Source organism: Eschrichtius robustus, chromosome 2, assembly GCF_028021215.1.
Source record: "Eschrichtius robustus isolate mEscRob2 chromosome 2, mEscRob2.pri, whole genome shotgun sequence".
Taxonomy (NCBI): Eukaryota; Metazoa; Chordata; class Mammalia; order Artiodactyla; family Eschrichtiidae; genus Eschrichtius; species Eschrichtius robustus.
The window spans coordinates 9,582,282-9,603,919 of record NC_090825.1 but is presented as its reverse complement, the minus strand read 5'-3'; the positions used below and the strand labels follow the sequence as shown (position 1 = coordinate 9,603,919).

Here is a 21,638-nt window from a genome sequence, read left to right as displayed (position 1 = left end):
CAAAGTTAGATTTTTCTGCATATCTCAATAAATTCAATTAAATGAGAAATGTTGTAAATTAGTTAGCCCACCAAGGTGTAGTAGTTTTTTCCAGTAGAATATTCAGATTGTTGATTCCTATTATAAATCTGTCTCTTCTCTGTACTTTTGGTAGACATTACCCTTAATTTTAGGGCTCTCATCATTTTTCTAAGTTTTCTCACTGTGTTAGGTAATTCAGTAATACACATATTTGAGGTTATAAACCTAGTTCAGCTTATAAACCTGTAAGCATAAACTCTGGAAGCAGGGTGCAAGGGCTTGAATTCCTTCTCTACTAAATATAAGGCAAACTTGGGCAAGTTATATCATCTCTCTGTGCCTCAGTTTCCCACCTGTAAAGTGAGAATGACATGTTTATTCTTCTATAGAGTTGTTGGACAAAATATGAGTCCACACAAATGAAGTGCTTACAGGAGGTATAAAGTCTGATATCCAGTGGCAAGGGCCTGTCACTCCAAAGCAATATGTACAATCCCTTTTCTAATGTGAGCTCATTTCAGCATTGTTAGGCAATAATAATAGCTCATTTGTTTAACATTTTGCACATATTAGGCATTAAACGATTTCATGCATTTAAAGCAAACAATGATCCCACGGGGTCATTGTCTTCTCTTCACTTTACAGTCAGGAAACTGGAGCTTTGAGAGCTCAGTTTCTTGCTTGATACAAACAATTGACCAAAAAGCCCAGATGTGGACCTGATTCTCTAACTTCAGAAGCCAGGCTCTGAAGGCGTTCCCTGACATTTCATTTGGCCCCTGAAAAGGCCAAAGTAGAATACATATCTGAGCCTAACAATGTTCATAAACTTTCCTTCACCTTTTCTCCCTCCTCATACACTGAGATGTTGCCTTCTTGTTTCTGCTCAGTTAATTGCATTTCACACCTTATTTTCTCGTTTTGCCCCAGTCTCCCTTATCCTCTGCATAATTTTTTGTTTGCTCCTGGGATTGTTTTTCTTAAACTCCTCTTGTTATACTATATTATTTTTTTTTTAATGCCTTTTTTTTTTTTCCTTTTTCCTGGCCGTGCCACGCGGCTTGCAAGATCTTAGTTCCCTGACCAGGATCAAACCTGTGCTCCCTGCATTGGGAGGGCAGAGTCCTAACCACTGGACCACCAGGGAAGTCCCTATTCTTTTTAAATGTATAGTCCTTTGAGAGTTTCTGGTGTGGCTAGTTAGCTTGTTTCCCTTACCTATATTATCAGTTTTTTAACAAGAGTGTTTCTTCACGTTTCATTTTTTTTTTTTTTAAGAGAATGGCTGCATTGTCAGTGAGGTAATGAAGCCCGCGGTATTTTTTTTTTTTAATAAATTTATTTATTTATTTATTTATTTTTGGCTGTGTTGGGTCTTTGTTTCTGTGCGAGGGCTTTCTCCAGTTGTGGCGAGCAGGGGCCACTCTTCATCGCGGTGCATGGGCCTCTCACTATCGCGGCCTCTCTTGTTGCGGAGCACAGGCTCCAGACGCGCAGGCTCAGTAGTTGTGGCTCACGGGCCCAGTTGCTCCGCGGCATGTGGGATCTTCCCAAACCAGGGCTCGAACCCGTGTCCCCTGCATTGGCAGGCAGATTCTCAACCACTGCGCCCCAGGGAAGCCCACGTTTCATTATTAAATCCTGGTCTCTGCCATTTTGCCCTCCCTTCCTGTTAATCACTATATCTAATGTATTAATAACAAATAATTTTGTATAGAAAAGGATTGTTTTCTGATATTAGTAACCCTTTTCAGCAAGCTTAAGCGCAGATATTTAGTTCCTGAATGGAAAAAATGCATTTATCTGAAAAATGTCAGGTTATAGTTAGTTTTCCCCGTTTGCCCTTGATTTGCTGGCTGGCTTTTCACAACTCTTCTAGAAAATGAAATTTTGTTTACCTCTTTGCATTTGTTCTTCCAAGAGCATGGTTATGCCTGACCTGAATTTTTAACCCCTGCCCCCATGACATAAAGCACATTGTTCATAAATTTTAAAACATGAATTTTAATTAGACATGCTTGTAAAATTTTGGAGACAATATAAATGCTCCATAAATTGCATAAAGACGTAAGACAGATTTTCTGGTTGTGAACTTAATGTTTATTAGTCTAATCTAATGACTTTGAAACTTAATCCATCAGGGCAGCCCTCATCATTTCAAAATACTGCTCTTCTGGGAAAATACACACTTTTTGATTAGAAAGTTTTCTTAAATATTTTTCTAGTCTTCACCATGTCACAGTGCCTAGTCTCCTAATTTTGGTTATTATAAGATTAAGTATTAAAAGTTCATTGGAATGAGAAGCCCTGAACTCTGTTAAAATCAGCTCTCATATTAGGATATGTTTCTCCAGTTCACTTTGCAACTTTTTGTCATTTCGACAGGATACCCTTAACTTTTAACATTAACATTGTTTCCTCAATATGACATAATTTCTTTTGTATTTGATTTCACATATGTCTTCTAATGAGAGAGAGGATAAAATAAGCTCTATCACCATCCACTATGAAGCGCTCAGAAAGTCCGAGTTGTGGGGTGTGATTCGTAATTGGAAATTAATTCCACGTAGAGCTCGCATGGTATAAATGGCCTTATCTAGACACTGGCTGTATTTGGGATATATTCTGATCTACAATGCTAGAAAGTAAAGGTGCTATCTAATATTGATCATGGCTAAATATCACAACAGTTAATAACAGGTCGCATTCTATTAATATGGAAGATGCTATTTTCATTGTATATGTCAGCTAAACCTTAGACGTCGAGTATTTTTGAGAACTGGATAAAAATAATGACAGGAGACAAACTCCAAAGAACCCAGGAAGGAAACAAAAAACTGAAATGCAGTTTGGAAATAGTCAAATCAATTTTAGTAACTGGTGTCAAATCTTCTCCAAACAATTTAGGTGTATTGAAAAGATGCAAATACTTCTGGAAAAGCCAAGTCAGCTCCTTATTTTGTTTGTGTTGCAGTCGGGCAGGTCTTCATCTCCTCTCGCATGCCCACCCTTCACCAAATGTATTTGTTACTATGACAGCTCAAGTTGAGAAGAGGCATATAAAAATCCTGTGGGTGTTTGTTAAACTTTACAAGAACTAGGACAGTCCTGCATTTAATGCTCGAGTACTAACTCTGGACCTGTGTCCACCTCCACCCCCATCCATACACATCCTCTCACGTTTCCTTATTTTCTTTTATTTAGGAGAAATTAACCACATTACTAAATTTCCTTCACACCCTTAATAGAATTAACGTAACATCACCTGAGCGAGCACTTTCTGAGTTTTCTCCCTAAACAGTAGAGAAGTCCCTGTCCACGATTCCTTAGAAGATATTCCTTACATTTCTTCTGGGTTTTAGCTCCGCACAGAGTTTACATTTCCGATTAACAAACCTTCTCTTGGAGGTTGGTAAGCAGTAAACACAACCGCAGATGCGTTTTCGCCCTAGAGTGGAAAGGTTTATTCCTGAAATAACATGCTAATGATCATTTTAATGGGTAACATCGAATGTGTTAGTTCAAATATGACAGAATTTTTTTTTTTTATTCTTTCAAACCCTTGTTTTTGTTTTTGTTTTCGTATGTGTGTAATTTTCCCCCCTGCCTAGACCTGGTTAACCGTTTCTGTGAGCAGGTCCTCAATTTTTTACTTTGTCCCTACTTTCCTGTCCTAGCCCCGTCTTCCCCCGGTGTCGACTCCGTCCCCTTGCAGCGCACAGGCAGCCAGCATGGCCCGCAGAGCGCTGCCGTGGCCACCTTCCAGAGGGCCAGCTACGCCGCCGGCCCAGCCTCCAGCTACGCGGACCCCTACCGGCAGCTGCAGTATTGTCCTTCCGTCGAGTCTCCGTACAGCAAATCCGGCCCTGCCCTCCCTCCCGAAGGCACCTTGGCCAGATCCCCGTCCATCGATAGCATTCAGAAAGATCCCAGGTGGGTACCAACCTTTTTCTCTTCCCGATCACTGCTAAAGAGGTTTTCGAACCAGGCCTTGTTGCTACATGATTTCTTTTTGCGTCGTGTTACTGCATCCATGTCACTGGCTGAGTATGAAAGGGTTGACTTTGGTTGGGTTTTATAATCTTCTGTTTGATTGGGAATATTGGTATCGATCATGGATCCCTAGTATCTTCTTGGTTCAACAGCAAAGACGATCTTTTGATCAGAACATTTGTAGGTGCTTGAGGGTTTCAGCTATTTGATGAGATGTTGAACAGTTTTCTTTCATGCAATAGAAATGGAGGATTGGGGAGTTATATCATTTGACTTCAAATACTGTGGTCTAGGTATTTTCATGTCTCAGTAGAAGCATGCTTTGTCGCGTTGTATGTTTCCATTCATCAGAGTGGAAAATGGCACACCTACCAGATTATACTAAAAATTGGAAATTTAGAAAACCCTTATTACCTTCATTTTTGTGTCTGAAAATAAACATTAGGCTGAAGTTGATTGGCCATTGATTAAAAACTTGAATATAATATATTAAAGAAATTGTTATTATTGAGAAGTGTTTCTTTTTTGCTTTCTTTTTTCAGCAGTGGTGAGGGATTTAGTGATACTTTACTTCTGAAATTGGAATTGAATTCCTGTAGAGTTAAATGATGTTTTATTCATAGGCATTTGATTTATGCAGAGTCCCACAAATATATATCTGCATCTGTGAATACTATAGATATATCAGATTCCTGGTATGTCTTTGTAACAGGGCGTGTGACTTGAATCTGGTGGTGTACTTAAAATTCATCTCAAGGAATTTTGGGATATTTTCTCTGATAGAGCACACAAGTGCGTGTGTACTATATTGAGGGGTTTGCATAGATTCTTTTGTAAAAAGAAATCGCTTCTACATACATAAAAGGCAGAATGGGACCATTTTATGGTATTCTTTGAGATAGCTTCTTTAGCACAATTCAAACCTGCTTGGAGGGTTTATGTTAAATATTGTATGTGGTAGAACCTCCATTGTAAAGGTGAATTGTAATAAGTGCTCACTGTTAGCTACTAGAAATAAGAAGAATTCTTATACTTACATTGTCCGGCATCCTGCTTCTCTAGATTTTCAGTCAAAACAGGGATCTCTATCATCTTGGTCCTGAAATCTGCCCCAGATCCTTCAGTATTCTTGGCATGTGTGGGTAGAATGTTCTTCAGATAACAACACCTCAACACTCTCTATTTCTTTCTTTCTTTCTTCAATATTTATTATTTTTTTATTGAAGTATAGTTGATTTACAATGTTGTGTTAGTTTCTGCTGTACAGCAAAGTGATTCCGTTATACATATATATGCATTCTTTTTTATATTATTTTCCATTATGGTTTATCCCAGGATATTGAATATAGTTCCCTGTGCTCTACAGTAGGGTCTTGTTGTTTATCCATTCTATATATAATAGTTTGCATCTGCTAACCCCAAACTCCCAATCCATCCCTCCCCCAACACTCTCTATTTTTAAATAATTTTTCTAGACATGCTATTGAAAACATGTAGAAATAGAAGTAAACTCTTAGGAAATGCTAAATAGAAAAATACATAATTGTATTGGCATCGCTTTATTTAACACTGTATACTTAAATTGAGGCTAAGCGTTTAATCTTTGGTGGAAAGGTTTTAAAATTTCATATTAGAGGAATTTGGCTTGATAGGAACCCAAATTTATGTTTCTCTAGCTACAGCTTCGCTTCTTTATTTTATACTGTGTATTAAATGCATTTTATTTTATTAAATGGCATAGCCTTCTCATTTTATGTTACTGTCACTTTTATAGCCTTTTTTCTTCTTTCAGTGTATCATCATGGCTATTATCTTTTCAAGTTATGGATTATGTGACATATATTTATTGAGTGCCTACTGTAAACCAAAAAACAGAAACACCAATAAGAAATGTGAGAATGAATAAGAGTATACTGGCCACTGACCTTTTGTAGGTGTAAACTTATATACAAATCAGTGTTATAGGAATTACAGTTTACTATGTTATTTTTAAGAATGCTAAGCATTGGCTTTAAATATGTGTTAATTCTGAAAAAAAATCATACCACCATCCTAAGGTCAGGTATAGAAGCAAAACAAACAGAACCAGATCTAGAACCAGAACTGAATTATTATGGCTTAATATAAAAGGAACTAATAATAATAACCTGGCATTATGCAAAATGGGTATATAAAATACAATAATGCCTTTCTTGTAGAGTTTTTTTTTTAAATAAAGGAATATGTCAAATTGTTCAGATTTAATTGAGACAGCCCAAATCTAATCTAAAATTCTAGTCCACAATCTAATGCTTCTTTTATTTTAATTTTTATTTTTTTAAAATTTTTATTTATTTATTTATTTATTTATGGCTGTGTTGGGTCTTCGTTTCTGTGCGAGGGCTTTCTCTAGTTGTGGCAAGCGGGGGCCACTCTTCATCGCGGTGCGCGGGCCTCTCACTATCGTGGCCTCTCTTGTTGCGGAGCACAGGCTCCAGACGCGCAGGCTCAGTAATTGTGGCTCACGGGCCCAGCTGCTCCGCGGCATGTGGGATCTTCCCAGACCAGGGCTCGAACCCGTGTGCCCTGCATTGGCAGGCAGATTCTCAACCACTGCGCCACCAGGGAAGCCCTAATGCTTCTTTTATGGTAACATTTTTGCATCTTCTTTTGAATAATGAATTTTGGTTCTTCCTAGGTGAATATTACTAGAACGGGTATCTTTTACTTTGGGGGTTCAAAATTGTTTATTTCAGCATTATAACTTATGATTTAAACTTTTCCAGCTTTTAGACTTCTTTCAAGCTTTTATACATACATTTTTGAAGAGAATTTGTTAAAGTTTTATTTATCATTAAATACCAGACCATGTAAGCCTCTTTGCCATTGCAAACATGTATTTATAGCACATTACAATTCTCAAAGCACTTTTCCTTACATCTTTAACTTAATTCTCCTTTGTGGGAGGAAACTGATATCCCATATTTTGTGCCTTAAATAAATGGAGAATTGGAATAAATGACCCGTGGGTACACAGGCTAGAATCCACACTTTTAGGACACGGGGCACGTATTGGCATGGGCATTTATATTTCTTTATAAAAAATAAAAAGGAAAAGGAAAGACTATATTCACATCTTTTATGATTTTCTTGGAGGATGAGTAAATGATAGCACCAGTTTTCTGTGTGTAAGAGTGAACGAAGGAATGAAGGAAATGATACAAATTGTCTAAATAGGTCTGGTCTCTCTGATAATTGCTTATGGATATGTGGTCTTTGTTTTGTTTCTCCTTTCTTTTCTCTTCTACTATCTGCCTATCCATCTTTTTGCAGACCAGTATCTTTTCTCTATTAAGGAGCTTCAATGAGGAGTTTTCAAGCAAATCATACATTTTAAAATAAGAATTTGAAATGAAGGTAGCCCCAATTCAGTCATTAGACTTGAAACCAGAAACTCCCTGTTATCTTTTTTTTTTTTTTTGATATTTTGATGACATTTATTTATTTATTTATTTAGGCTATTTTATTTTATTTTTTTAATTTATTTTTTTAAATTGAAGTATAGTTGATTTACAGTGTTGCATTAGTTTCAGGTGTACAGCAAAGTGATTCAGTTATACATATATATATTCTTTAAAACAATTTTTAAAAATTTTTTCTAAGCCATAGGATATGAAAGGATTGGTTCTGAAGGATTAGGTTTTTCTAGCTTACTTGGCTGAGTCATATAGATCGGGGCAAAACTTTGGACTTTTCACTTTTAATTGCCCCTACTGTACTCCAGCAAAGAATGCACAGAAACCTTTTATACAAGGAGATGGTAGAATCTGATTGCCTTTTTAAGTCAGCAGTCACTTTGAAAGAAAATTTTATATATATAATGTTTGCTTTACAGCCACGTTTGCTGAGAACTTTTTATTTGTTAATTGCATGTTATCTTCCATAAAATGTGAATTTCTTAAGAATTATCACAGCTAATACATTGTTGGCACTATACCAGATATTGAGTTTTATACAGTGCTTTTAAACATGTAGGTCAAATATAAATCTTTAAATTATATGAAAGGACTCATCCCAACTCAGTGATGTTGGGAGTGATAAGTCATAGCATCCTTATTTTGAAAATGTGATTGATGAAATAACCAGAAAAAAAGCAAGACTGATGTACCTGGTGTACTAATGGTGCTATAAATGTTCTTTTCTATAAAAGAAGAAAAGTTATGGCTAAGACATTTACTGACATAACTTAATGTGTAGGTTGCAGCATGAATGGCATCTTTTAATCAAGCTGGATTAACCCCTTTTCAGGATATTGTAATCCTTGATGTAAACTACCTCAAAAGCAGTTTTTCGCACATGCTAAAGGAATCTAACTTACTGTAAACATGATTCACAATAAAATTCTATCTTCTTTTTGTTATTCAGTGTAACAGAGAAGTAAATGCAATGACACATCTTTATGCTGAACTTGAGGCCAAATTAGCAACTGCATTTTCAGTTGGCTCTATCAAACTTGTTCTCCATGTTTTGTTTCACGCCACAGTATTTGACCAATAATCTAAAAATATGCACTTTTAAGGAATTACCTAGTGTATTACTAAAATTATTTTATTATTGGATGTTGTATTAGTATATATTATTAAGTAATACTGCTTATAAATATCATTAGGTAAACCTAGGTTAAGAATGTTTTCCAAATGCTGTTTTTTTTTTTCATTGCTTACCTGCCCACTCCATAACCGCACATAGCATATAGTGAAATGAATGCTCAGGAAACAAAATATATACAAAGATGCTTTTTTAAAGGTGAAGATTTAAAAAATAATTTTAGAATCTTTATTAACGTTTAAAGCGCCATTATTATGTCATTTAGGTAGCATATCTGAAGTGTTTGCAATAAAACAGTCATAATATTCTTCCTAGTTCAGTTCTGGGGTGGTGAATCTCTGGGGAGTTTGTTTTTCACTTCAAATGTTCAATAATCATTTATTTAACTGGGGAAATGTCAGAGGGGGAAAAAATACAGCATCTGCAATTTAAAGACCCTCAGTGCGAAGAGCACTTGGACGTCATTTATTCAGTTAGGCCAAAAGCAAGCCCAACAATTGGCCATTCAGTCTCTGTTGGAATGCCTCTCGAAATGGGCCACTCACCATCTCTTGAAGCATTTTATTAATTTCTTGAATAATTCAAGCCTTGTACACTCATTTATATTGAAATCTTCACCCCTTGTAAGTTCACTCCCTGATCTTGTTTCTGACCTTTGCAGTCACGTTAGAATACGTCTATCGCTTCTTCAGAGACAGCCCTGAGGACAGTTATTACTCCTCCCCCCAGCGCCTTCTCAGTGAGACTTTTTTTTAATTTATTATTTTTTCATTGAAGTATAGTTGATTTACAATGTTTCAGGTGTACAGCAAAGTGATTCAGATATCTATATATATGTATCTATATTCTTTTCCATTATGGTTTATCACACGGTATTGGATATAGTTCCCTGTGCTATACAGTAGGACCTTGTCGTTTATCTATTTTATTTATAGTAGTGTGTATGTGCTAATCCCAAACTCCTAATTTATCCCTCCCCCACCCCCTTTCCCTGTTGGTAACCATAAGCTTGTTTTCTATGTCTGTGAGTCTGTTTCTGTTTTGTAAATAAGTTCATTTGTGCCATATTTTAGATTCCACATATAAATGATATTAAATGGTATTAGTCTCTCTCTGTCTGACTTACTCCACTTAGTATCATAAGCTCTAGGCCCATCCATGTTGCTGCAAATGGCATTACTTCATTCTTTTTCTTAATGGCTAAGTAGTATTCCATTATATATATAATGAAATTTTATATGTGTGTATATATATATATATATATATATATATATATATACACACATATAAAATTTTCTTTTTAACTTAAATGAGGGGCTTTACATTCACTTCTTGTTGGGTGATTCCATTATTTGATACTTCAGACTCCAGTTTTGTTATCCAGCATGATTATTATAATGCACTGCTCATGCCACTTGGAAATATGAAAAGCACACATATATGTCCTCCGCGAGGTTTTATCAACACATGGCCGCAGCTGGGCTGGGACACAGCCCTGTAGCTCTCATTCCTTTAAACTCTTCCCTCCAGGTCCATCTGAAGGCACATGTGTTCTCGGTGACTTTTCTGGGGAATATTGTAGGGTGAACTCTGCAGGGGCAATGATAGCATGAAAAGAGCTTCATTCTTTAAGGAGCTGTTAAAGGTATGTGAGAGAGAAAGGTATATCCACAAATGACTGTAGTGCGTTGGGTAAATAAGACAGATGTGATAGAAGAAGTACAGAGGCGGAATTGAGTGGTTGGCCGGAACCTTGAGGAATAGTTGATATTTACATATGAAAAAATGGGAGAGAAAGCTCTCTAGTTGAAAAGAAAAGAGGGCTGGAAGTCGGGGGTGGTGCCTGTTTGAAGTACTCCAGCCTGGTTGGGCTGGGATGGGAGGGCAGCTGTCCACCCACCGAGTCAGCAAGAAATGTTAGCTTGCATCTCTGTATGCGGATTTTTTTACTTATAAGTTATGAACATGGTATGTTAGTTTCCTAGGGCTGCCTTGCCATACAAATTACCACAAACTGGGTGGCTTCAACCAACAAAAATGTATTCTCTTACAGTTGTGGGGGCCAGAAGTCTGAAAAATCACGGCCTGAGCAGGGTCATGCTTCCTCCAAAGGGTCTGGGGTGGCCCTGCCATCCCTTGAATGTGGCTGCAGAGCTTCAGCCTCTGCCTCTGTCTTCACTTACACCTTCCTCTCTGTCTCACGTCTCCCATCCTGTTCCTATGAAGACACCAGTTGCTGTATTTAAGATCCACGCTAATCCAGGATGACTTCATCTTCACCCAATTACATCTGCAAAGACACTATTTCCAAATAAGGCCATATTCTGAGCTTCTGAATAGATATGAATTTTGGGGAGACACCCTACTCAACTACCTACACGTTTCAGTGTACTATTATACTATTTACACTGTAAAACAGATGTGCACTAAAGATAGAACTTGAAACAGGGGATGTTAAAGATAAAACACCACAATTAAAAGTTTTTATTTCAGTTTACATTTTTAAAATTTCTTTTATTGAAGTATAGTTGATTCACAATGTTGTGTTAATTTCTGCTGTACAGCGATGTGATTCAGTTATACATATATATGCTTTCTTTTTTATATTCTTTCCCATTATGGTTTATCACAAGATATTGAATATAGTTCCCAGTGTTGTACAGTAGGACCTTGTTGTTTATCCATCCTGTATATAATAGTTTGCATCTGCTGATCCCAAACTCCCAATCCATCCCTCCCCACCCCCTCCCCCTTGGCAACCACATGTCTGTTCTCTATGTCTGTGAGTCTGCTTTGTAGATAGGTTCATTTGTGCCATATTTTAGATTCCACGTATAAATGATATCATATGGCATTTGCCTTTCTCTTTCTCACTTACTAAACTTAGTGTGATAATCTCTAGTTGGATCCATGTTGCAGCAAATGGTACTATTTCATACTTATTTTATGACTGAGTAATATTCTATCATATATATACCACATCTTCTTTATTCATTCATCCGTCAGTGGACATTTAGGGAGCTGTGAAAGACCAGTATACACTTTTAATCGTAAAAACCTGTCTTTAGAAAGAGCAATATGGTTGAATATGTTAGATCTGAGTATATTATTGCTGTTTTTGCTGGTTAACATGTCTGATGTTCATCACTCCAGGTGTGGATAGATGGGTGAGCATAGCTATTTTCTTAGCCCTTGGCCATGCTTGAATCATTTGTGCTACCTTGTTCGTATTGGGAGGGTTAGTTTAAAGCTAGATCATATAATCTAAAACTTCTCATGGACCGGCACACATCGCATGGACCGACACACGTCAATAGCAATAAGGAGCCCTAGTGGTCAAATTAGCAAGGGTGTGACTGTCATCCTTGCTGTGTTGTGGCTTCCAGTAAAAAATGCACCATCATCTGAAATGTGGGCCCAGTGAGAGGGCCAGTGCCAACCTGTGGAGTAAGTATGATCGTTCTGAATTGCTTTATTTTGTTTGGTTAAGTAAATAAGTAGAATTTCAGATGTTCTCCCCTCTCAGCCCAGGTGCTGATCTTGGGCAGCCCTGCAGTGCAGGCTCTCGTCCAGCACAGGAAGAGTAGAGGAGGTCTGGGCTGTAAAGGGCGTCCAGTACCCAGGGGAAAAGGATTCTCAGCAAGTCATGATTCGAGGCGTGATGCTCACCTGCTCTGCCTTCAGTGCCCATGTGTGTAAAGCGGAAATGATAAAAGCACCTTCCTCATGAAGGTGTTGTGAGATGACATGTGTTCAGACCTCAAGGTCTTTGGGGGCGTTTCCCGGCATAAGGACGGGCCCACTGTTGTCACCACTGCCTCTCTGCTGCCAGCATGGCGCCTGCCGTCAGGAGCACCTGTGGCCCAAGCCTCGAGCTGAGAATGGCACTTGGGAGTCAGAGACGTGGAAGAAGTGGGTGAAGGCACAGAGGCCGTGTGCTGCCGAGTGGGAAAGACCGAGGAGCAGATCCTGGGGGGATGCCCTGCTGGGAGGCCAGGGATGGGAGGGCATCTGAGGAGGCCAGAGCACAGGCCAGCGGGGGCAGCGAGGAGGGAGAACTGAGACCTGGGCCCTCACGGCCAGGAAGCAGAATCGGAAGATGGAAGGGAAGACTCCAACTGCGAAAGGATTTTGTTTGTTTTACAAAAGCCTCCTTTTCAGGATTCCTTTTATCAGCTGAAAGGAAAGCAGTGTTTACACACAGTACTTGTCTCTGCCCATCTTGATTCTCCCAGAGCCCAGGTTACTCATTTTGCCTTCTGTCTTCGGAATCCCTGGTAGGAGTGAACAACTGCATTTCTAAAAGAGCGACTCATTTGTAATACTACGCCCTCAGCTCGTTTATACCAAAGCGGGTTCTGGCATAGGGACCTCGGCGACATCGCAGATGCATCCTTCTACCCAGGGTACTAATTAGCTGGTTAATGAGTCATTAGCAGACACTCCATCAGTTGTGATGGTAGAAATCTCTGCTTTTGTGTTTTTCTGGTTTACAGGCTTTCCTCCTGAGAACCAGCCCCGTCCTTCCCCTCAGTCCACGTGCTTTTGGTAAAACAGGCTCTACCCCAGGTTCAGAAGGTGAGCCTGTAGCTCACACCTGGTCCAAGAGCCAGCCACTCACTGGGGCCTCCACCCACTAGCCAGACCCCCAGGGGTGCAGAGGAACCTGAGAAAGTCAAGTCCCTGCTCTCGAAAGTGGGCCACTGGACTTTCCTGCCTCATTTAGGGCAAAAAGCCAAATCCACGCTACCTGGAGCCTACCACAGGAGCAGAGGCTATTGTACACCCTCCCCTTCTTCCCAGCAGAGCTCCCCCTCCTCCACCCAGCCTCTCTGAAGGTGGCCGTGGTGATCCTGGGTTTGGTCTCCATTATGAAGCCAGGAATATTTGTCTTTGGTCCCTTAAGTTGTGTCTCTAATGATCTACCAGTGTGTCTGTCATATATCCTGATGCAGTCTTTCCACAACTTAACTTTAACCCCTCTACTGAAAGCCAACTACACTCATTCCCTGTTTTAGGAACAGAAATAGCATCTTTCCCCTGATTCAAAGCAACTGAGAAGTTCCATTCAATCATTTAATTATCATGAAATCTTTACCAAATCCATTTCTAGGAGAGATGAACTCTGGTGATACCATTTAACATTAGGGGACCACCTCGGCTCCCTAAAAGTCAGAACTCTGAAACATCAAGCATCTTTAGTCTTAATATTAAGGTCCCCAGTAATGATAAGTACAATGATAACATCAAAATAAAGATAATTGATGGTTTAAAGGAATGGCATATTGGATTCCTAAGTAAAACAGATAATTAGTTTTCAGTGTCGTTATCAGCCCTCAGTGTATTACTTTTGCTAGTAATTCATATTACTTCCTGCCTTAAGGTTAATCTCTATCTTCTCACTGATAACCAGGTTCATATGTTTGTGTCTGTGTGTTGTCTGTTGGACTTAGATATTCTCATGCTGAAGAGAGAGTAGTATCTTGCAGGTGAAGTCATTCTTTGACAGTCATTTAGGATGAAGCAGAAAGCTAAGCTACAGGTGGGAGGGAGGAAGTCAATCTCTCTCTTCATCTTCCTTGTGAAAGAAATGATCAGAATATTGAAGAGCCCAAAAGGAGTGCGAATATTAAAAACAGTGCCCCTTAGAAACAAGCTGAGAACCAAAAATGAGGCCGCCTCTTTCCTTGGAATCTCAAGGAGGGTTAGAGAGGCCCACAGACCTGGAACAGAAGGTCCTAAATCTCAGGGCTCCGTTTTGGGGTCTCTGCCTCTATTTCCCTTCTGCGTGCTCTCCTTTCACTTGCCACTTGACACTTTCTAGAGTTCTGGGAAGTGGTTTGAAGGAATCAAAAGAAGGGTTTGTGCTTCAAAAGGAATCAAAGGAAAGTTTTGTGGGTCCAGTATTGAATAAGATTATAAAAACGGACAAGAGCATCCCTCTTCCCCAAGGTTGGTTCCCACGAGTGGGAGCCCCCCAGGAAAAAAGAGAAGCCAAGAAAATCCAGGGTGACAGAACTGGCTTCCTTGGTCAGTCGTTCCTCAAGGACTGTCTTCTTCTAGGGGGAACCTTGACAGCCCTACATTTGATTTTATTAAGGAAAGTGGCATCTACATATACTCCACATAGATTGTGTGTATACATATACATATATTATGTGTGTATATGTATAGGTACATAAATAAACTATCTGTTAATGGGCTCTGCACACAGTTACCCAGAGATAAGATTTGCAAAGTTTACGTAAGAACTTGATTTTTAATGCGACAAAAGACACATATTAACAAGGTATTGATTTTGCTTCTTGTCTGTTTATCCATCGGTCTGCTTTCCCAGCTTTTGTGCTTTGCCTTTGTTTTGTTTTACCATTTTAAAAAAGTCATTCTAAACAGGTTCCATTCTTCAAGTCAATGTTGATAGAATGTTGAAAACTAAAAATATAAATTCACGAAACTAGAGAAACGCAACATTTGTTTTCCCTTCCGAAATCCCAGTAGCTGTGAGAATATTGGAAAGCACATCCTGGCTGTTTATTTCCGTCTTTAATCGGCACCCACGTTGTTATGCTCAACCTTTTGAAATTATGTGCTCCTTAAAGGGCTCTATGCTTCTCAGAGAACCTGACCGTATTATGAAAAGAATTTCCTTTCTTCGTTATTCAACTTATGCTGCTGTAACTATGGAAAGCCAATCTCAGTCTATCCTCAAAACCTCCCTGTTTATCCTACCACAAGCGAGAATCTGAAATCCCCTTTGGTCATTTCACACACAAACCAGTTTTAATATTTTTCTGGATGGCTTAAGTCACTTTTCTTCACCATCTGACTTTGAACATTTAATTGAGGACAAAAATGGAGCGTTCAAAGCTTTTATTGTCTTACAAGGCAGGTGGTAGTTGACTGTCAGTTTGTAACTAATGGAAGTTAATTTCCGGTGCTTCTTGAGACGTTTTGCAGCCAACAGTGCTCATTAATTTGAGGCACTGACATCTGTAGAGAGAAAGTGAGCATTTTACAGTAAGAAAAAGTACATTTTGAACTGATATTTCCATTGTTCATGATACATTATAAATCTAGTAACTTAAATTCTTTCATCTACTGAAGATCACGTTCAGCTACCTTAACTGGTTTGCTGAACTCAGTGTGTTCTAACATCCACTTAATTCTATAAGAGTAGAAGGATGAGGAGGGGGAAGAGTGGAAGAGAAGAAGATACCCAGTGGGAAATCCAGCGCGCAGGGTTCCTGCAAAACAATATTTTATGTATTGAGAGACATCTCATCAAGTGAGATGAGACATGTGCCCTCCTTCTTTTCATTGTTTTACCTTTTCAGTTTTCTAGGGGCATGTCACTCTGTGCTTTGCTCTTTTAATGTGCCTATTGCTTAAAATTTCATGCTAGAACAGGGCCCATGGGCCACCAGTTTTGGAAGCTCTTTAGAGCTGAAGCCACCACACCAAGAAAACTCTGACTGTGTTTGATAACTGGGCCGTTTGCATAGAGGCCCCAAAAGTGAGGGCCTCCATCTACCCCCAGCTGCTCTGTACTGACAGATGCTACAGTGAGCCCCCGGGGTGACTCCCGATGACTGAAATGTGACACAGTGATTCCCAACATTTTTGGAATACAAACACTAGTTCCATTCCAAAAGCCATGTGGGTGGGTGCCAGCCCAGGGTAGCTGGGCTTTTACTTTGCAAATAGTCTCCTCCAGCCACTTCTTAACACACAGGAAAGGCAGATGTGAAATAACCTTGGAATATAGGACAGTCTTTTCAGTTGCATAAAGGGGCCCCTATGAAAAAAAATCAAAGTTGGTTTCAGACAAACGTTTGGGAACCATTGGCTTCGAAGCCACAATGTAGCAGAAATCATTTCTCTGAACAGGTGGGTAATGTAAAATTAGCTTCAGATGCTCACGATTATCCAAGTGAATGTGAAAAAGAAATCCTGGCCTTTTACTTTATTTTCTTTGCTTGTGTATACTGGTGTTTTTTTCTGTTTTTGTCTTTAATTTTTAGTTTTTTATTGAAGTAGAGTTGATTTACAGTGTTTCAAGTGTACAGCAGTGACTCAGTTATACGTGTATATATATATATTCTTTTTCAGATTCTTTTCCATTATAGGTTATTACAAGATATTGAATATAGTTCCCTGCGCTTTTCAGTAGGTCCTTGTTGTTTATTTATTATTTATTTATTTACTTACTTATGGCTGTGTTGGGTCTTGTTTCTGTGCGAGGGCTTTCTCTAGTTGCGGCAAGCGGGGGCCACTCTTCATTGCGGTGCGCGGGCCTCTCACTATTGCGGCCTCTCTTGTTGCGGAGCACAGGCTCCAGACGCGCAGGCTCAGCAGTTGTGGCTCACGGGCCTAATCGCTCCGCGGCATGTGGGATCCTCCCAGACCAGGGCTTGAACCCGTGTCCCCTGCATTGGCAGGCAGACTCTCAACCACTGCGCCACCAGGGAAGCCCCTGTTTATCTATTTTATGTATAGTTGTCAGTGTCTGTTAATCCCAGATTCCCAATTTATCCCTCCCCCCCTTTCCATTTTGGTAACTATAAGTTTGTTTTCTATGTCTGTGAGTCTATTTCTGTTTTGTAAATAAGTTCATTTGTATCATTTTTTTTAGATTCCACATCTAGGTGATATCATGAGATACTCATCTTTCTCTGTCTGACTTACTTCACTTAGTATGATCATCTCTAGGTCTATCCATGTTGCTGCGAATGGCATTATTTCGTTCTTTTTTATGGCTGAGTAATATTCCATTGTGTATACACCACATCTTCCTTATCCATTCATCTATCAGCAGACACTTAGGCTGCTTCCATGTCTTGGCTACTGTAAATGGTGACACTGTGAACACTGGGGTGCATATATATATACAGTTTTGAATATATTTGCTGACTGACTAGAATTATACATTTCTTCTGAATATTTTCAAGTTTTTCAAAGCAGTAATATTCTAAAATATTAATCATTTCTGAAAAATCTCCAAATATTTAGCCTACTTTATATAATGAACAGTAATAAGGTTTGTAGTAGGTGGTGTCCAAGATGTGCCCAATCACACTGTCTCCTGGTGCTCACACCTTTGTGGGGCCGCTCTCACTCTGAATCAGAGGTGGCCTCTGTGACCAGTTCAACATCCTAAGGCTCTCAAGCATCCCAGGGGAGAGGCCTGCATGGGGAAGAACCAATTTGCCCACCATGTGAGGGAGCCACTTTCAAAGCACATCCCCCAGTGCCAGTCAAGCCTTTGGGTCTCCCAGCTTAGCTCCCAGACATTGTGGAGTAGAGGCTAACTGTCCCTGCTCTTCTCTGTCTTGAATTACTGCATAGTGTAGCCATGAGATAATTAACGATGCTTATTGTCTTTAGCCTTTGAGTCGTGGGATGATTTGTTATGCTTAATCTGACTGGTCATCTCACCAAGGTAGCCAGCCTTTCCTTCCAGTATCTTCTGTGAATCCCCCTTTCCCCTTTTCTTGTTTAAACCCAAGCAGCCATCAAAGGATGAATGGATAAACAAAATGTGGTCTGTACACTGGATTGAATATTATTCAGCCTTAAAAAGGAAGACACACGTTACAACATGGATGAGCCTTAAAGACGTTATGATAAGTGAAATAATCCGGATATAAAAAGACAACTCCTGTATGATTCCACTTGTGTAAGGTCCCTAGAGTAGTCGAAAGCAGAGGGACAGAAATTAGAGTAGTGGTTGCCAGGGGCGAGGAGGAGGAGGGAGTTGGGAAATTTGTGTCTAATAGATAGAGTTTCTGTTGGGGATGGTGAAAAAGTTCTGCACAGGGATGGTGGTGATGGTTGCACGGCAGTGTACGTGGAACTGTAGACTTAAAAATGGTTGACATGGTAAATTTTATGTTATGTTTATTTTACCACAATAAAAAGGAAAGAAAATAAAACAGCCAGCTAAAGGCTGCCCAGGCACTACTAATAGACAGAAACCAAGGTCATCTGGAAGAGCAGCAGATGCGACCATGGGGAAGAAGAGTGAATGGAAATGGCTCCGTGGCTCTTGAACGTGAACCCTTGCAAAACAGTGCCTTCCACCACTTTGTGGGAAGCTCTGAAGCCCATTTGTAAGGAGAACATACTCAGTGTCCTATAGCATTTATTACTTGCCAAATATGTTAACCTAATATGAGCTCTTTAATCTCTTGCTAACATTTTCTTTTCTTTTTTTTATTTTATATTGGCACATAGTTGATTAACAATGTTGTGTTAGTTTCAGGTGTACAGCAAAGTGATTCAGTTATACGTATACTTTTAATATACATAATATACACTTATACATAGATATTTAATCTTATGATTAAATAAAATAATAATATATTATAATCATATATTAGCTAATATATTAGCTGTAAGACTCACAGTTAAAATCATGAATGTGAAGGAGCTTCTTCTATTAGATGGCACAATATTATTCTGTAGAATAAAGCTAGTTATTAATATTATTTGAGAAATACTGCCTAAGGATTATAAGTTTGAAATGTTTTCATTCAGTCATTTAACAAATATTTATTGAGTACCAACAGCCAGCCAGCACCGTTTTGGACACTAGAAACTTTTGGATAGGAGCGATGAGGTAGGAATATTAGCTAGGAAACAAGTAGGAAAAAAATCTCATTTGAAATCATATAAATTTAAAAATAAATCAAATTTAGACAAAAACTCTCTGCTACAGTTTTATTAAAAATTTCCCTTAGTAACTGGTTATACCAGCTACCACATAATTCTGTTTTAATAACCTCAGGAGCTCCTACTGTGGTTTTTGCTTTCAGAGCCAAAGTTCTATTTCATGGCTTCTACTGGGGTTCGTTTTCCCTCACACTGAAGATGAAGGCGGTAACTCAGACCTCAAAGGTCCTAAATCAGAAAGCCTGCAACCAACACAAAGCAAGCAGACAGAAAAGAAAAAGCGTCCCATTTTTCCCAGGAACCAACAGACCTCCTATTCCTGTCTCTTCTTGACAAAAAAGTCTGCTGTGTTTCAAGCCAGGCTATTTTATATCAGAAAAGAAGTCATTAAGATAAGTGGCAATTAACATCTCTACTGCAGTAAAAATGCTTCTGACTTTAAAGAAGAAAATGTAAAACATAGGCTCTTTTAGATAAACTACCATGTTTCTGCAGGGGGCCTTCCAAGATATTTGCTGGGCTTTGTTTTGAAGATTATGGAAACATTACCAGATTTAAATACACCATAAATCAGCGTGAAAGTAATAGGCAATACTGCTAATATTGTCAAAGTGGCCATTAGGAACACAGAATCTGGGCGTGTCTGTGAAGCAGTGTGCACACACACACAGGCCAGACCTGCCCTGTTTAAGTAACTGCGAATCCTTGATGACTATAAATTTTCATTTGTATCCATTAGAAAGGAAAGGAGTTTCTGTTTGATTACCCTACACTGTTGCTTCAATAAAAATGAAGGCAAAGCATGCAACATATAACGAGACCCTTATGTACATCTCCATAGAACATACAGGTCATTCAAGCCGTACCATCTACTGAAGCGCTTGTATGTAACATGCAGCATTAGCTCACTCACTGCAATAAGCACTTACAAATTGCAAGGAATAAAAATGCTCTCTGGTCATCTCAGTCAATAGGAGCTTGTTGTAAGTTTCCAGAGGGGAATGAAAGAGACAGGAAGCTGTTTGAGCAGCCCCAGCGAGGCAGGTCTCATTGAAAACCAGATCACGGTTCTGTATACAAAAGCTGCTTTGGGGCCCTGGCAGGAACTCCCGAGCATGGCCCTGAGAAGTAGGCATTTGCTGGGGCCTCGTGCAGAGCTTTGGGGTGCGGGGCCTCGGCCACTCTGTCACTGCCCCCTGTCCCCCTGTGACCCCCTTCCCTTCTCCTTCTTGTCTCTTAACACTGACTGCCAGGACTGCCCTGTCTTCTCTCTGCATCTCTCTTCAATTGTGTGTCACTCTACAGTGCCTTGAATTCAGATTTGAATTCAAGAGGGCTGAAATGTGTCTCCCCAAATTCATATGTTGAAGTTCCAACCCCCAGGACCTCAGAATGGGACCGTATATGGAGAGAAGGTCATTGAAGAGGTCATTAAGTTAATGAAGCCATCAGGATGGGGCCCTAATCCAACAAGACTGGTGTCCTTATAAGAGAAAAGGCCATGTGAGGACACAAGGAGAGGGTGGCCGTCTGCAAGCCAAGAAGAGAGGCCTCAGGAGAAACCAGACCTGCTAGCACCTTGATCTTGGGTTTCTAGCCTCCAGAACTGTGAGAAAATCAATTTCTAGCCTGTGGTTTTTGTGATGGCAGCCCTAGCAGACAAATACAAGAGGCTGTGTTTGGATCTACCAGTGGGTGTCCAGGGTAAAACACATTGGATGGAGCTCTTAGGCAGAGCTGCCTTTGGTTCAGTGGGAATCCCAAAGGTATTCAGCTGTGGTGAGATTTTACAATAATCTAAGTTATATGTGTCCCTAAAGGAGGGCTTTTGGGGGTATGATCGCCACTCTCAGAAGGCCCCAAAGGAGACAGTTTACCTGGCCAGTCATTTTGCTCATATAGATGTACCTTTTCTGAAGATGAATTTTGTATAGTGTTTAAAATATCACATGTAGGTCCACATGTATACTTTATCTTCTGTAAACTTGAAAAGGTTTGTGTAGGTTATGGAAAATGAGATTCCAAATCAAAGAGTAGTTTTACTAGCTTTACACGTAAACCATTAAACCTATGACCAAATCAACCTCATATAATAAGTCACTAGTGCTTTGATAAGTTGATCATACCCACTTATGGAATGGAATAATTTCTACAAAATAATCACTGTCTTTTCTGTTTCATTCCATCAGTTTTAAAATCATTGAAATAAAATATCTCGATCCACCACATTTTGAATCTTATATTAGACTATATCTTTGTACTTAAAAAATTACAAATGCTAAAATGACCAAAACTTACACTTTCTAGCTTCTTCTCTAGAGCATTGTTATCCAAACTGTGGTCCAGGACCTGGGTGCTGGTTAGAA

General features: G+C 39.3%; 1 protein-coding gene across 3 annotated transcripts in view; it reads left to right on the top strand.

Moving 5' to 3' along the window:
* CTNND2 (catenin delta 2) overlaps positions 1-21,638 on the top strand; it is a 779,068-nt gene that overhangs the window by 406,723 nt on the left and 350,707 nt on the right. For all 3 annotated transcript variants that reach the window (XM_068531918.1, XM_068531937.1, XM_068531926.1), the window contains one exon: positions 3,699-3,954. In XM_068531918.1, coding sequence (XP_068388019.1) covers positions 3,699-3,954 — 256 coding nt within the window. The remainder of the gene's footprint in view (positions 1-3,698; positions 3,955-21,638) is intronic.